This window comes from Gallus gallus, chromosome 14 (genome assembly GCF_016699485.2).
Source record: "Gallus gallus isolate bGalGal1 chromosome 14, bGalGal1.mat.broiler.GRCg7b, whole genome shotgun sequence".
Classification (NCBI taxonomy): Eukaryota; Metazoa; Chordata; class Aves; order Galliformes; family Phasianidae; genus Gallus; species Gallus gallus.
This window is the reverse complement of record NC_052545.1, coordinates 4,124,801-4,139,856: the sequence shown is the minus strand read 5'-3', so window position 1 is coordinate 4,139,856 and position 15,056 is coordinate 4,124,801. Positions and strand designations below refer to the sequence as shown.

General features: G+C 58.8%; 1 protein-coding gene across 6 annotated transcripts in view; it reads left to right on the top strand.

The window, feature by feature from the left end:
- Positions 1-15,056, top strand: part of TNRC18 (trinucleotide repeat containing 18) — a 47,607-nt gene that overhangs the window by 1,588 nt on the left and 30,963 nt on the right. For 5 of the 6 annotated variants that reach the window (XM_040647500.2, XM_040647501.2, XM_040647502.2 and 2 more), the window contains exons 2-6: positions 432-857; positions 9,631-9,756; positions 10,497-12,302; positions 14,505-14,607; positions 14,700-14,905. In XM_040647500.2, the coding sequence (XP_040503434.1) occupies positions 656-857; positions 9,631-9,756; positions 10,497-12,302; positions 14,505-14,607; positions 14,700-14,905 (2,443 nt within the window). In that variant the 5' untranslated portion in view covers positions 432-655. Of the gene's footprint in view, positions 1-277; positions 858-9,630; positions 9,757-10,496; positions 12,303-14,504; positions 14,608-14,699; positions 14,906-15,056 lie in introns of those variants that run through there. The other variant, XM_040647499.2, reaches the window with a different exon arrangement.

The window sequence follows — 15,056 nt, the reverse complement described above, 5'->3', positions numbered from 1 at the left end:
TTGTTTCCCTACGAGCCCCATCGGATCCCGCGGAGCCGCCTTCGCGTATTTGAAATGGGGCAGAAAGAGCGGAGAAATGTGGCCGTACGGCGCCCGTCCCGGCGGCTGCGGCACCGCAACGGAGCTCTTCGTACAAAATAATCCGAGGGAAAGGAGAAGATTTCAAGGGGACATTTCTGTGTCTTCTCCTTCCTTTTCGCTCTCCGGCGGTGCCGCGCTGTTCCCGGTCCAGTCCGCGCCATTATTGCCATTTTTTTCTCCTTTTTTTTTTTTTTCTCTCCTTTACTCTTCCACCCCTCTCCGTAATTCCTGCCTTACTTTCCCGTCGTTTCTTCCCCCGCTTTTAAACCTCCCTTCCTCTCCGCTCCGTTCCCCGGGCGGCTCTGGCGGCCGCTCTCCCGTTCTCACCGCCGCCCGCTCTCTCCCCGCAGGCAGCACCGAGCCGGGGGCTGGCACCCTGCACCGCGCCATGGCACGCTCGGACGCCTTGTTCTTGAAAACCGTCTGATTTTTGGGGGGAGGAGAAGCAGCAGAAGCAGAAGAAAAAAAAAACAAAACAAAAAACAAAGAAAGGGGGGGGCGGCGGGAGGGAGGGGGAGAACGCGGCGGCGAACACCGACAGCGATCCGGGAGACTCCTGGAAGCCGGCAAGCAGATGATGGATGGCCGAGACTTCGGGCCCCCCCCCCGCTCGGCGCACGGCCCCCCCCCGCCGCTGCTCTCGGGGCTGCCCATGGACGGGCACCGCCTGGCCGCCGGCCGCCTGCCCCCCTCCGCGCCCCTGGCCGCGGGGCTCCCGGCCGCGCTGCAACCCGGCAAGTTCCTGGCGTCCGGCATCGGCCTCCACGCGCACCCGGGTAAGAGCGCTGCGCCACGCGGAACCCCGAGCCGTGCGCGGAGACCCGCGTAGCCGGGCTTAGATGCCCATAAGCCGTGCTTTAGACCCGAGTCGTAGATAGCCGTGTTTAAAACCCAGGATAGTCGTGCTTTAAACCCCGGATAGGCGTGCTGTAAAACCCCGGATAGCTGTGCTTTGCGGCACCGACATCCGTGCGTTGAAACCCCGAACGCGTTTGCTCCCGAGCCCCGGGAGCCCGTGATTCAGAGCCCCGAATAGAAGGGCTTTGAGCCCCAAATGCCCGTGGTTTGGAGCCCAGACGTGTGCGTTCTCCATTCCCCAATACGTGTGTTTTAGAGCCTCGAATTCCGTGCTGTAAACCCCACATATTCACGGCTCACAGCCCCACGTATCCGCGCTTTGAATCCCGTATTATCCGTATTTTAGACCCCAAAAATCTCTGCTTCGGAGCCCGGATCTGTGAGCTTTAAACCCCGGATAGATGTGCTTTAAAACCCCAACGCTCGCAGTCCTGCACCGCCGCTCCCGGTGTTTGGGAGCCCCAAATAGATGAGCTTTAAGCCCCAGTAGCTGTGCTGTGGAGCCCGTATGCGTGTGCTCCGGGATCCCAAATAGCTGTGCTTCACATCGCAAATATTCATGCATTAAGCCCCACACAGGCACAGTTTAAACCCCAGATAGCCGTGCTTTCAAGCCACGGATATCTGTGCTTTTACCCCCCAGAATTCACGCTCCTGAGGCTAGAGATCCATGCTTTATATCCCAGATATGCGCACTCTGGAGTCCCAGATCCTAATGGTTTAGACCATAAAATATCTGCGCTTGAAACCCCAAAGCAGCGTGCTTTACAACCCCAAACGTGCGTGCTTTAGAGCCCCAGATAGCCGTGGTTTGGAGCCTGAAGATGTGTGTGGAGCCCAGCCCCGAGCATAGCCCAGATCTGTGTGCTTTGGAGTCCTAAAAATGCATGTTTTAGAGCCTCAAATATCCGTGCTTTTAAGCCCAGAGACCCACACTGTTAACCTTGTGTATGAGTGTTCCACAATGTCGAGTATTTGTGCTTTAGATCCCAAATATTCACGGGTTAAACCGCAGATATGTCTGCTCCAGAATCCCAAGTATCGGTGCTATAAACCCCAAATATGTGCGCTGTGTGGTTCTGAGCCCCGCATCCATGCCCTATACGTTGTTTAGGGCTCTCTGCTCTGCATGGCTTTTCCCAAAGGCTTTGCTTGGGGTGGAGGGGGATAAAAACAACCCACCGAGCAGGGAATGTTAGAAAAGAAAGCGATGGGAGTGGGGGAGAATCGCTGCCGGCCGTTTGTGCGTGGCGATTTATGGCATGGATTGGGGAAATCTCAGCCGGGTGGAAAATCCCTGCATGGCTGTGGGGCCGTCCCCTACAGCGGGAATGCAGAGCGGGTTTGGGGGAAGCGGAGAGGGAAGGGAGTGATGCAGGGCTGCCCCCCCCCCCCCCCATTACCTCCTATTATTACTATTTTCATTACGATTGTCTTTTATTTTCGTTCTCCGGCCGCGGGCACCCAACCCACCCAGCTGCTTAAAAAAAGGAATGCTCTTTGCTCTCCTTTTTTTGGTGTGTTTTGCTTTTTTCCCCAGCACTCTGCTTTCGGAATGCTGTTGCTCCATGGGCTGTCGTGGCTCCGTTTCCCACTGTCCCCCCTCTGAGCCGCCGCACTTCGGTGCGGTGGGACTTTGCCCCTTGGGTTTGCTTTGCTGGCTTTTTTTTCCTTCCCCTTTTTTTTTCCCCCTTTTCTCCCTCTTTTTTTCTCCCCCCTCTCCCTTTTCTTTCTCCCCACCTTTTTTCCTTTTTTCCTCTCCCCCCCTCCCCATTTTTCCCCATTCCCCTCCCATTTTTGCCCCTTTCTCCCCTGCCTGACCAGAGGGTGATTGCTGTGTGCTGCTGAGAAGGGCAGCACATTTCCCTGCCCTCTGCTTTTCTCCCATAGCCCGGACCGATCAGCTCCGTGTCTGTGAGCGCAGTGCTGGGCGGCAGTGCCCAAATCTGCAGAGAGAACTACCAAACCAAAGGCTGCACGGCACTCCAGCACCCCTGCCTGCTTCCTCCCTTTTGCCTTTTATTTTAACCCCTTTTTTAATCCGTTTTTATCAATATTTTAGCTCCCTTCTTACGCCGTGTTTTCCTTCCCTCCCTCCCTCCTCGCATACAGCAGAATGCAATCTGCACTGTTCCCTATGGACGCTGTGTGCATTGGGTCGGTTTGCAATGGGGCAGATTTTTTCTATAGCTTTTTCTTGTTATTTCCCCCCCCCCAAATAGCCATTTCTGTCCTTTCTCCCCCATCCCTCCACCTGCATGGCTGCAGGTTTGTCACCAAAGGAAAGCACTGAACCCCTATCCCGCTCCCATTGCGCTGCGGGGATTTATCTGTATTTCAGCACAGCATCCCGAACCCATCGGTTTGGTGCTGGTGGCTCTGCGTGTTTCTCCTTATTCCTTGCTGCTGTTGTTGTTTCATTTGGGTTGTTTTTTTGGACGGGAGCCTTGCGCAAGGGGCGAAGGGCGGCGGGCAGCAGCCAGCGCCTTTAAATAGAGCAGCTCCGGCCCCAGCTGTGAGCCCCCCCCCAGCCGCGGCTGTTGGAGCCGTCCCAGCTCCCTCCTAAAATAAATACCCGCAGAAACTCTTCGTGTAGGCACCCCCCAGCCTGGGGCGCGGGGTGGGGGGGCATTGCTGGGGGTGTTGTCCTGGAACTGGGGGTATTTTCCCAGGCTTGGGATGAGGGCAGGGCGATGGCGGCGGTGGGATTTGGGCTGCGGATGGAGGAGGATGCGGGATGTGGAGCAGGGGGGAGGGGGTCTGCCCCCGGTCCCCATAGGGGGTGGTGTCCGGCTCTGTCCCTTCCCCGCCCCACCTCCGTGCTGTTCTTGGCAGCTGCTGTGTCCAGGGGAGGTGGAGGCTGGTGGGGATGGGGTTGCGGAGGGCTGGCTGCAGTCAGGAGTGGAGCGTAGTAAGAGCAAGAAAAATCTGCTTTCCCCGTGGACTCGGGGTGCTCTTGCTTGGGTGGGTGGCTGGGCTGTATGTAGGTGTTGGTGTGCTTCCCTTCCTGCGCAGGCGGTGAAACGCAGAGACGTATTGGGGTCTGTGCAGTGAAACACGGAGGTGTTTTGGGGTCTGTGCAGTGAAACGCAGAGATTTATTGGGGCACTCCCGCCTCTCTGGTCCAACTCTGCCACGGGTTTCCCCAGCCTAACCTGGAGCATAGAGGGGACACCATACCCCATCCTGCAGGGGAACGTTGCCGTGCCAGCAAAGCCCTGCTGCAGCTGTCCTGAGAGTGGTAGCGGAGCAGCAGAGCCCTGCTGGGGACGTGGGTCCACGCGGTGCTTTTGGGGAGTTGTGCTGTGGTTTATGGCCCTGAAATGGGGTGCTCGCCCTGGGGGTGTGGGAGGTGCTTGGTGATGCTGCTGGGGTTCGGAGCGAGGCAGAAGCGATCTCTCTGGGTTTGCATTGGGAATGAAATGAGAGGGATAGGAATTTTTGTTACTGTTTGTATATTTTTTGGAGGGGGTCTTCCTGCAATCTTGTGCTGTGTGTTGGTGGTGGGAGCCCATCTGTCAAGGTGCAGTGGGCTATAGGGTGACATTTCTGTCCTGCAGGAGCTGCGTGCCGCCCTCAGCCCCATCCCGAGTGCTTGGTGAGGGTGGACTGTAGGGCTGCAGAGGGCACAAGGGCTCTCCCGGAGCCAGGTCCTGCAGCATCCTCCCGTATTTTGGGGTTCTGACTCCTCCTCGAGCTGTGCACGGCTCTGCTTCTGACCCACCGCGTTGGCCGAGATGTGCTTCATTAACACAGCTTCGTTAGCCCGGCTCCTGGCAGCCATTCTCTGCTGCACAGCCGTGCCCTCAGCCCCGAGCTCCTTGGCAGAGCCCCAGTGACCGGGTGCCGGGGAAGCCCTGCCCCAGGATGAGGTGTGGGAAGGTCCCGGTGCTGTTCCCGGAGCAGCAGCAGCTGGAGGGGATGGGAACGGCCGGGAATTAATCTTGCTGCAGACGTGGCGAGCGGATCTGCATCCCGTGCTCCTGCCTCCATCCATCTTCCCCCGCCGCTGAACGCCGAGCACGGCTGGCGGTTCGCTCCATGCATCGCTGCCCTCCCCGCTGCCCCCGCGCCGTTCCTTTCAGCACCACCCCCTGTGGTTTTGAATATGCTTTTAATACATTTGGTTTAATTGCTTTTAATTAAAAAAAAAAAATTCCAATAAAATTAAGCAGCTGGCGTGCTTGGGAGGAAGGGTTTTGGAGGGATTCGGCTCTGGCTGCCTGCAGTGCGATGGCATCGGCTGTGTGTGCACGGAGTGGTGCCCGTGTTGTGCTGCCTGGTGTCCTATGTGTGCAGGGCATGGGGGCTCGGTGCTGCGCCCTGCCCAGCCTGGGTGGTGTTGAGAGAAGGGAGAAAAAGGTGCTCGTGGGCTTGCGTGGCTGTTTCTCGTTTGGTTGTATGCACACGTAGCTGGAAACCGATGCAGTGCTCCAGCAGCATTGGGACCGGGTTGGAAATCTATCAGGAGTCCAAAGGCTTCAATTTGAATACGGATTTGCGTCGTTCATTGGGAATTAAATCACAGCACCGTGGCTTTTGCCCCTGCACTTATCTCCTGTGTTGGGATGGGGACCAGGAAGGTGGCGTGGGCAACGCTCAGGAGATTGTGGGAAAGGAAAAGGGGCCAAACAAGGGGGGGAGAGCGTGGGCACAGGCAGCACGTTTGAGCCTGGGTTCCTAAGGAAAAGCAGCTTACAGGATTGCAGTCCGTCTGCAGGTGCAGCACTGCATTCCCAGCTCCGTGCTGTCCAAAGCCAGGAGCTGTGCAGGTGGCACTCACCCAGCTCAGGGCTGCCTGCTGCCCGGCTCGCCGCGGTGTTCGGTTTCTCGGTGGGAAGGAGGGGCGGATAACGCAGCACGGTCCCATTTAACCTGCTGGTGACCTGGTCTGAAGTCATTGTGGCTGAAAATAGGCTGCGCTGCCTGCAGGGCATGGCTCTTGGCTCTGAGAGCTCTCTGAAGTTGCTGGAATTGCTGCTGGCAGGTGATGTGGGGCCGGTGGTGTGCCTTGCCGCAGTAATGGCCCCTGCCGGGTGGCTCTCCTGGTGCTGCCTAACGAGCTCTCCTATAACGAACGTGTGGGTGTTGCTGGGTTAATTGTGCAGGAGCCCGGGCTTGATGGTTTGCCTCTTCTGCGCTGGTTTTGAGTAATTAAAACAAAATGAGATAATAGGGAGGAATTGGGTGTAGTTTCTTTGCTTAGCGGGGATGCAGATAATGCGTGCACATCCTTGGTGGGACCATTGTTGGCCTTAGGGCCCCCGTGCAGGACAGCTCTGTCCCCAGGGCTTGTGGGGCAGTGGTGGCACCCGGGTGGCCGGGAGCTATCCTGGGCAGGGCAGCTTTGTAGCAGCCAGGTGCTTCGTTCCTGGGGATCTGGGGGAGGAATGCGAGAGCTGGATGATGATATTTTTTGATTTCCATCCAGCACCTTGCAGAACGTGGAGCCAGAGGGTGGGTTTGGGGAGGTGCCCATCAGGGTGTTGGGTTTAATTCAGCAGAAAACAGGAGGCGTGTGGTGCAGCTGGGGTTTCAGGCAGGGGACCGCTGTCAGCAGCGGCGGTGACACAGGAGTGTTGACACCACTTGGGCTGTCTTCATGCTTTGGGATTAACATGGGGCGCGTGGGACCGGGCCGGCCGTGCACGTCCCGGGCTGCACGGTGATGCCTGCATGCACCCGAGCCCACTGGGGCTGCCAGCCTTGGAGGGCAGAGAGCCGCGGCAGCACATCACGCTGCACAGGAGCTCCCTGCTGCTTCCCCATAGAGCTGTTCTCATAAAACTCATGGCCAGAAAGAACCGAGCCAGCAGCCTGGCTCATGCCTCCTGCCCTCCGCATCCTCCGGGCTGGGTGGGACGTGTGCTGGGAGCAGTGGGTGCTGGCAGAGGGGGGCTCCGCCTGGTGCTGCGGTGCTGACGCAGCCAGCAGCAGTAGTAAATATTGAGCAAGAGCTGCTTGAAAATAAAACAGCCTGGACAGCGGGGTTCCTACACGGGGTAAAGCAAAGTGAAAAGAAACAATAGACGGGGGTGCCAAGCTGGTGGCGAGCTTGTGCTTGATTTAAAGAGCTGATTTTGCAGCTGGAGGGAAACGGCATGGTGGTGGGAGAGATGCGGGGGTCAGACCGATGGGGTGAGCCCCAAGTTCTTCAGGGGACGGGTGGAACGGAGGCTGTAAATGTGCCTTAGGAGCAGCTGGCACGGGGAGGGTTGGGGTTTGGGGCGGGGGATGGATTCAGTGGCACAGTGCAGCGATCCGGGTGCATGTGATGCAGGGCTTTGGTGTCAGTGCCTGGGGGCTCGCATCACTGCTATCTCGTGCGAGGCATGGGGTCAGACCGGCTCTGGTGCCTCGGGTGTCACTGCAGGGAGGAGGTGGCAGAGATTTACGCCATCTCAGCTGTCGACGAGCTGCAAATGTGTGTGCAAGGAACAGTCCCGGCTGTGCTGCTGCGGGATGTGGCAGGGAGGTGGGGCGGAGGGATCCCAAAAAGGTTCCCCCCAGCAGGGTGCTGCTATTGGCACTGGGATCAGGGATGTGTGGTGATTGTAGGCTCAGATCCAGGGGTCCTGGGGAGCACACCGGGCTCAGGGCCCTTATGACCCACAGCCCCTTGCATCACAGTGTGATGCTGGGGGAGGGGGTAAGGTGCTGGTGGTTAGCAATATTTCATCACTGGCAGAAACCCATAACGGACAGATGGGCCCACGGGGGAGAATTACTTCACCTCTTCCAGAGCCTTCTGATGGTGGGGCTGCGGCTTCTCCAGCGAAGAGGGATTTCACTCGTGATCGCCCCCGGTCAGGGCTGCATGCTTCTCTCCCAGCTGACAGCGGAGGCCAGAGAGCTGGACACGGCTGGTGCTTTGGGGCTGCAGCTTCTTGGTGGTGCTGCCGGGTGGTTGGAGTCTGGGCAGTGTGGGGCTGAGCTCCCCACAGAGCTGCACCCCAGCGGTGCTCCCCCGAGTGAGGCTCCGGCGTGTGGTCGCTGTGGTTGCTGCTATCTGAGCTCCCCATCACCCCGTGCCCGCTCGGCGGTGAGTCACAGCACCTGCCTCTTCCCCTCTGCCGCTTTGGAGAACCGAAGACGTTTTCAGCGGGGTTGACACATCTGTACCCACCAAGTTCCTCAAACAGCAGCCCTCAGTGATAGTGATCGATGGCTCCATTGACGGCTCCTGTGCAACGTGAGTACGTTGTACCACCGGGGAGGTGGGTGCACGTAGGGGGATCGGATACCCCAAGGATGCTGTTTCCACCTCCCTGTGGCTTCCTCGTCCCACGCCTGCCTCACATTCCATCAGCAGGCTGCAGGAGCGTGGCTCAGCCTGCCGATCCCCTGGGCACATCCCTGGGCGATGAGCGTCTTGTGCCGGTTCAGCGACTGCCCCGTCCCCAGGCACATGGCTGTGGTTTCCCCTTCTCCCCTCCCTTCCCCTTGGCAGGAACCCGTGGTTGGGGTGAGCCGTGCGTTGCTCACTGCGGTCGAGTTTCTCCCCTTGGCATCGCTTTCTGGCACGGGGATGCAAGGAGGAAGCGGCTTGCCCGCGGCCACCGCTGCGTGCCCGGTGCTGCAGGACGTGCCCGGGGCTGCCAGGCAGCAGGTTTTGGGTGTGTGAGAGGCTTAGAGCAGCCAGAGGGCTGTGCAGAGGAAGGGGTGCTCTGGTGTTTGTCTGGGGGTCGTGTTTGCATTGGGTTCATCTCCCAGAAGGCTTTGGCAAGGAACGGGTGGGCGAATGTGGCCCAGCAGCTTCTCCCCTTGCACTTAGCAAGGGCAAACGGTGTTGTTGGTGCAGATGAGGCTGTCTAAATAATGTGCAGTATTGACTGGCTCTCGCAGATGGTGCCCCACGTGCAGCTTCAGGGGCTGAACTTCTCTCTCCTGGTTGTGGTGTGGTTTTGTTTGGATCCAGCTGAATGCCTGAAGCTTGAAAAAGGTCATTATTGCCTGTTTGCTTTCAGTGAGATTGTAGGATTTTGGTGTGGTTTGCTGCTGACGGGGTCTGAAGGGAAGCTTGCAGAGGGCTCCACTGGCTCCTTCAGACTCTCCTGATGGCTTTTATGCAGTTTCTGAATGTTGGCACCAGCTGGAGAGCTGTTTCCCCTTCTGCCCGTTCTTGGGGTGTCGTAGTGCTGGGTTTGCAGTGTTGCCGGGTGCCGTTTGGTGGCAGTGTTGCAGAAGATTTGCTTCCTGCAGCCAAGAGCTTGCTCGATTCCCGGTTTTGTTATGACTATTCATGAAGTGCTGCTGATTTCCACGAGGATGCTGGGAGCTCCTTTGGTGCCCAGGACAAAAGCCAGACCTGGGAGCACACTGTTCTCTTATTGGCTGATGGGTGGTCTGACGGCTTTCAGCTCAGTGTCACCGTCCCCTAGGATAAAGTGCTGTTTTGGATAGGTGTGGTGCTGGTTGGTGCCAGCTGGTGGGGTTGGTATGCTTGTGATTCTCCCAGAAGTTAGTACCCAGTGCTGGGGTGGGCTGCGTGGGCAAAGCAGTGGGTTTGCAGCCCACCAGTGGGTGCAGTGTGCATGGGGTACTGCTGTGCATGGGGGACCTGAGCAGTGCTCCCTGTGCCATGTGTTGCTGTGTGTCCCCACAGCTGGCATGCAGGGGACCAACAGCTGCAACAGACTGCACTCCGCTTGGGCTGAAATGTTTTCCTCTTCTGTTTCCATCTTCCTGCAGGCTTTTCCCATCTGCCTAATGGGCTCTACCCGTCCTACATTCCCCTGAGCCACCTCGAGCCCCCCAGTACTGGCAGCCCGCTGCTGGCCCAGCTGGGTCAGCACAGCCTCTTCGAGTCGCAAAAAGGTGAGAGCATCCCCGCATGTCCTGCCCATCGGCCCCTCCTCTGGGGATGGCTCAGCAGCTGGAGCTGCTGGGTGTTGTGACATCCCTGAGTGGTAACATCCCTCATTCTTAGTGGTACCGAAGTCTTGAATGTGGCATTGCTGTGGGAACCTGGCCAGGTCCCTCTTTGCAGCCCCCATTTGCTATTGCATCAGTGTGCATTAGGGGTGGTTCCACCACCTGGAGGTGGTGGTCGTCCTCACAAGAAAGAATTGGAGGCTCTGGACTGTGTTCAGTGAAGGTCTGGAAAGTCTTATGGGAGGTGGGTGGAGGACCTGGGATTGCTCAGACCTCAGAAGAGGGGGCTCAGGGGGGACTTAATTGCTCTTTCCAGCTCCATGAAAGGAGGTTGTGAAGAGGTGGGGGTTGACCTCTGTTCCCAGGTAACAGTGATAGGATGAGAGGTGATGGCCTCAAGTTGTGCCAGGAGAGGTTCAGGTTGGGTACTGGGAAACATTTCATCTCTGAAGGAGCGGTGATGTGCTGACAGAGCTGCCCAGGGAGTGTTGGGGTCACTGTGTCTGGAGGTGCTGAAGAACCGTGTGGATGTGGCACCGGGGGACGTGGTTTGGGGTCAAGGCGGGATGGGTTGGGGTTGGACTTGGTGCTCTTAGAGGTAACCGTAGTGATTCTACGGTTGTGCCCATGTAAGGCTGAAGGGGTGGGAGGCTGCTGTCATCCTGTTTGCTTTTGCTTTGCAGATGGGTTCTACCTATCCAGCCATGCAGCTCAGTCGGCCTTGCACCCGCAGCCGCCCCTCGCGAGGAGTGCGGGCAGCCACACACCGAGCGCTCTGCTGCGGGAGAAGGAGCTGGGGCAGCTGCACAAGAGCTCGAAGGAGAGCCTGAAAGACCCTGGCGGGAAGGAGCGGGGCTGCCGGACTGAGCTCTCCCTGCCCTTCGCCAAGAAGGAGGGCAGGCCGAAGGAGGAGCCGCGGCCCCGCAGCGTGGTAGACCTGACGCAGGACTCCAAGCCCGAGGGCGAGCGGAAAGTGAGCGTGGTGGAGAAGGCGGCGAAGGCGGGCGAGCGCCTGTCGCCCTTTCTGGCTGAGCACGTGCCAAGTCGGGGCGGGGGCGGCGGGGAGGCGAAATCCAAGAACCCGCTGCAGAGCTCGTCCCTCAGCAACTGTAATGGCGGCGGGGATCCCGTGCTGAAGGTGCTGGGCGCCGAGCAGGACCGCTGCGCCAAGGACCCTGCGCGGCACGACGAGAACGTGAGGCCTTCTGCGCACGCCCACGCCGAGCGGCTGAAGCGGGGCGAGACCCTGCTGCCCTCCGTGGGCGCTCTGCACGTCTCCTGCAGCTGTCCCTCCCCGCATCCCTCGCAGCCGGGCAAAATGGCGCCCGCCGCCACCTTCCCCCCTCAGCCCGTCCATTCCAGCGTGTACACCATCTTCCCGCCGGCCAAGGAGCTGGGAAGGGAGCACAAAGTCATCGCCCCCACGTTCGTGCCTTCGGTCGAGGCCTATGACGAGAGGAGCGGGCCCATCCAGATCGCCTCGCAGGCCCGCGACAACAAGGCCAAGGAGAAGGAGCTGGGCAAGGCCGGCGTGCTGCAGTCGCCCCCGGAGCGCTGCCTCGCTGACGCCTCCCGCGCGCTCCTCTCCCAGGACTTCTCTTGCCACGGCGATGCCAAAAGGATGGAGGTCCTGAGGGAGAAGGGTTCGGTGATCAGGGCCAACTCCATGGCTCTGAAGAGACAGGTCGCGTCGGAGCCCTTCCTCAACCGGCCGGGGCTGGGCTCTCCAGAGAGCAGGGAGTTCCTGGCCTCCAAGGACTTGCTGAAGTCGAGTCCGGAGGCGGAACACCGTCCCTGCGAGCGAGAGCGCTTCCAGCGATCCAGCTCCAAAGAAGCAACAAAGGTTTATGGCACTTTGGACTCTTCTCGGCAGCACCTGGACCACAGCCAGCTGAAGCCGCCCGAGCAGAAGTGGAAACCCTTTGAGATGGGCAACTTTGCCACCACGCAGATGGCGGTGCTGGCCGCACAGCACAACCACGTCACCCGGGCGGAGGAGGAGGCCAAGAAGGTCTACCTGGACCCCAGCGGCTTGCCGCGGTCTTCGGTGGTGGGCTCACGGGGCGCTGCCGACGTCCTGCACCCCACCTCCCACAGCGAAGGCTCGGCCATGCAGAGCCTCATTAAGTACAGCGGCAGCTTTGCCAAGGAGACGGCGTCCCGGCAGAGCTGTGGCAAGAAGAGCCCCTTCGGTGGCTTGGGCAACATGAAGTTGGACTCTTCGCAGCTGGGCACCTCCAAAGTGCAGCAGCTGCTGACGCAGCAGCCGGCCAAGCAGCTGAAGAGGGACCCCGAGAGACCTGAGAGTGCCAAATCCTTCGGCCGTGAGAGCATCGGCTCGCAGGGTGAGGTGGAGGTGAGGCACCTGCCCGTCGGCATCGCTGTGGCTGTGGCCCGGCAGAAGGACAACAGCAGCAGCAGCAGCGGTAGCAAGCTGACGCCCAGCCTGGCGGACCGGGATCGCTCACTATCTCTCAGCAGCATCAAAGGTGGGTTCCCCACACCTGTCCTGGGACTTCCTGTGTGGATCTGCGGCAGGTAGAGCTGCCGCGTGGTGTGGGCTGCATGGCACGGGCTGCAGTGGGTGTTCTCTGCTCCCTTTGCCTCACGTTCCCAGCCAACTTTTTGTCGTAAACGTTGGCAAAGTGAGGACTCTTCCTTGCAGTACTGCTCACCCTGGGGGGGGTGTGGTTGCAGCTGCACTGTTCCCGCTCTGGTGGGACTGTGCTCTGTACAGTTTTGCTCTGCCATGGGCCATCAGCTGCAGCCACGCTGAGCCAAAGCCCAGAGCCCACCAGAGCCCTGCTGGGGGCTGCTGGCTGGGCTAGGGAGCTCAGCCACCTGTGTGAGCAGTGAGGAGGAAGGGAACCCATTGCCAGCACCCCATTTCCCTTCTCTGTTCGCCTCTCAGCACAGCTCCTTTCTGTTGCTTTGACCCCCGTTAATGCGGGGAGCAACAGAAACCCCGAATCTCCCCGTTCCTGTCACCTCCCTTCGCCCTTGGGAGCTGCCTGGGGATGTGGTGGGCAGCACAGGGCTCTGCTTGTTCTGCCTTTCCATCGCTCAGACCCTCCCAACTCACGTTAAATGTAATTTACTGAGCCCAACTAAAAGGCTGCAAACAAGGGCTGAATTCTGGCCGGCCCGTGGGCCCGTTGCTAAGCGATGCAGTTGGCTTTCAGACAGAAAACAAGACTGCTTTTCTCCTCCTCTCACCCCCCAAATGCTGCTCCCCCCTTTGTGTGCCAGGAGATATTCGTCTAATAACATTAGCTTGCTCGCGCTGAGTGGACGGTGCTTGGATGTTTAGACCTTTTAAGAAGGAGAAAGCAGGCTTTAGTGGGCTAATCTGTAGTATTTGGCAAGTAAAATGCAAGTATTTAGTGCCGGGCATTGGTTGTCAGGGAAACAGACCTGAGCCTTTCCTCTCTGCATAACTGATTGAATTTTTCTATGCGGTCTGTGCGTCATGTTCGTGTATATGGACAAAATGATCATTCACCGTCCGAACAATCGTCAGTCTGTACCGCTAAAGGAGCGTCCCATTAGCGAGGCTGGGGAGGAATGGCACAAATTAGAAAGACTGCGTGTGTGCGTGTGGGGGATGAGAAGAGGATGGTGGAGCTGGCTGGGAATAGCAGCTCGCAGGTAGCGGGGATGGAGGGGAGATGAGGGGCAGCTGCTGACCTTGGAAGGCCCTCTGGGAGGGAGAGGTGTGCCCAGTGTTGAGAGCATCTTTGCTTTCTGCCTGCAGCCCTTGGAAGGAGCCCAGGGAGAGGAGCTGGGAGAGATGTTGTCTTGTTGCTGCGTTCCTTCTGACAGTAAAGGCTGAGGGAATTGGAGACCTGACAGCGTAAAAACCACGGGCTGTCTTGGTTTGAGGAGATACACAGTGGGGCCCTCCTTCAAAAAGCTGCTTGTCAGCTGGGTGGACTGGCAGATAGGGGGGTGTCCTTGTGCTCAAACCTTACCCAGACACCAGCGCTGGGATTTAGGGGTCACCCAACTATATAGCATGGATGGGGGCAGCAGGGAAATGTGGGAAAAAACGTGTGAGAAAGTAGTTAGGGATAAAGCCGCAGAACACTGTATCTAAAGTCAGGTAGCTGAAGATTTTAGATAAATAAGAGTGGCAGGGCTGGCAAGGCTGAGCGTCGCAGTGTTTGCTGCTGTGCAGGTTGCTGCCTCCCCTGCCAGGCTGTGCTTGTGGGAGCTGTTGTGATCTGGAGGAGCTGTCTCTCAGCCCAACAGCCAGCCCTTGTTTTGGATTCCTGCCCTCATCTGCCATATGTACCCTCGCCTCACCAGACCCTTTCCTGTTGCATGGTTTGGCAAGAGAGTGCAGATTCCCTCTAAGGGACTGGGTTGCAGAACGGAGCCTGATGTTTCTGTGAGTGTCTGTAGGAAGACAGGGCTTCAGAGTGCACCCAGTGCTCCCAGTTTGTGCAAGCATAAGGAGCTTCCTCGGGTGGCTCACATCTCCCCCATGAGATGTGCTGAGCACAGCCATGAGGTTTGCTGCAGGGGTTTAGCTGGGTCCTTCCCAGTGGGTGGTGCTTCCAGTAACCCCCCTTAGCAAGAATGGGGCCATGCAGATAGCCCTGCCCTGTCCTCTGGGCCTTGAACTCGATACTTTGGGCAGACAGCTTTTCCGAGCTTCTCATCCCTGATGGCACTGGTTTGTCTCTTAGGGCACAGCCGCTCTGAAGATGACTGTGGGGACGAGAGGAGTCGTCACCGGGACAGCCACCTCCTGGCAGGGCGGCTGGAGCGGGACCAGGAGAAGCTGCTCAGGTGAGGGCTGTGCCTGCCCCGCGCACTTGTGTTCCCGTCCTCCTGCAGCACTCAGACCCTCTCATTCTCTCCCTTGCCTCCCCCATGACCAGAGAGAGCAAAGAGCTGGTGGATTTCGCTCGGATCCACCCCTCCGGCTGTGCCACGAACGGTTTGAACTCCAACCTGATGGTGACGGGAGGTCCGGCCTTGGCGGGCTCCGGGCGCTGGTCCACAGACCCGGCTTCGCACTTGGCGGCGCACCCCTGGCTCCCCCGAACTGGCAGCCCCTCCATGTGGCTGGCCGGCCACCCCTACGGTGAGTGCCCTAGAGGCACCCCAGGGTGCCCGCAGCAATGCAACCCACTGCTGAGTGCCCAGGGAGGCTGCTCTCTGACCACGTGGGAACGGGAATGCGGTGTTTTGGAGCCATCAAGCAGCAGATGACTTGTTGTGTGCATCCCCTCAGT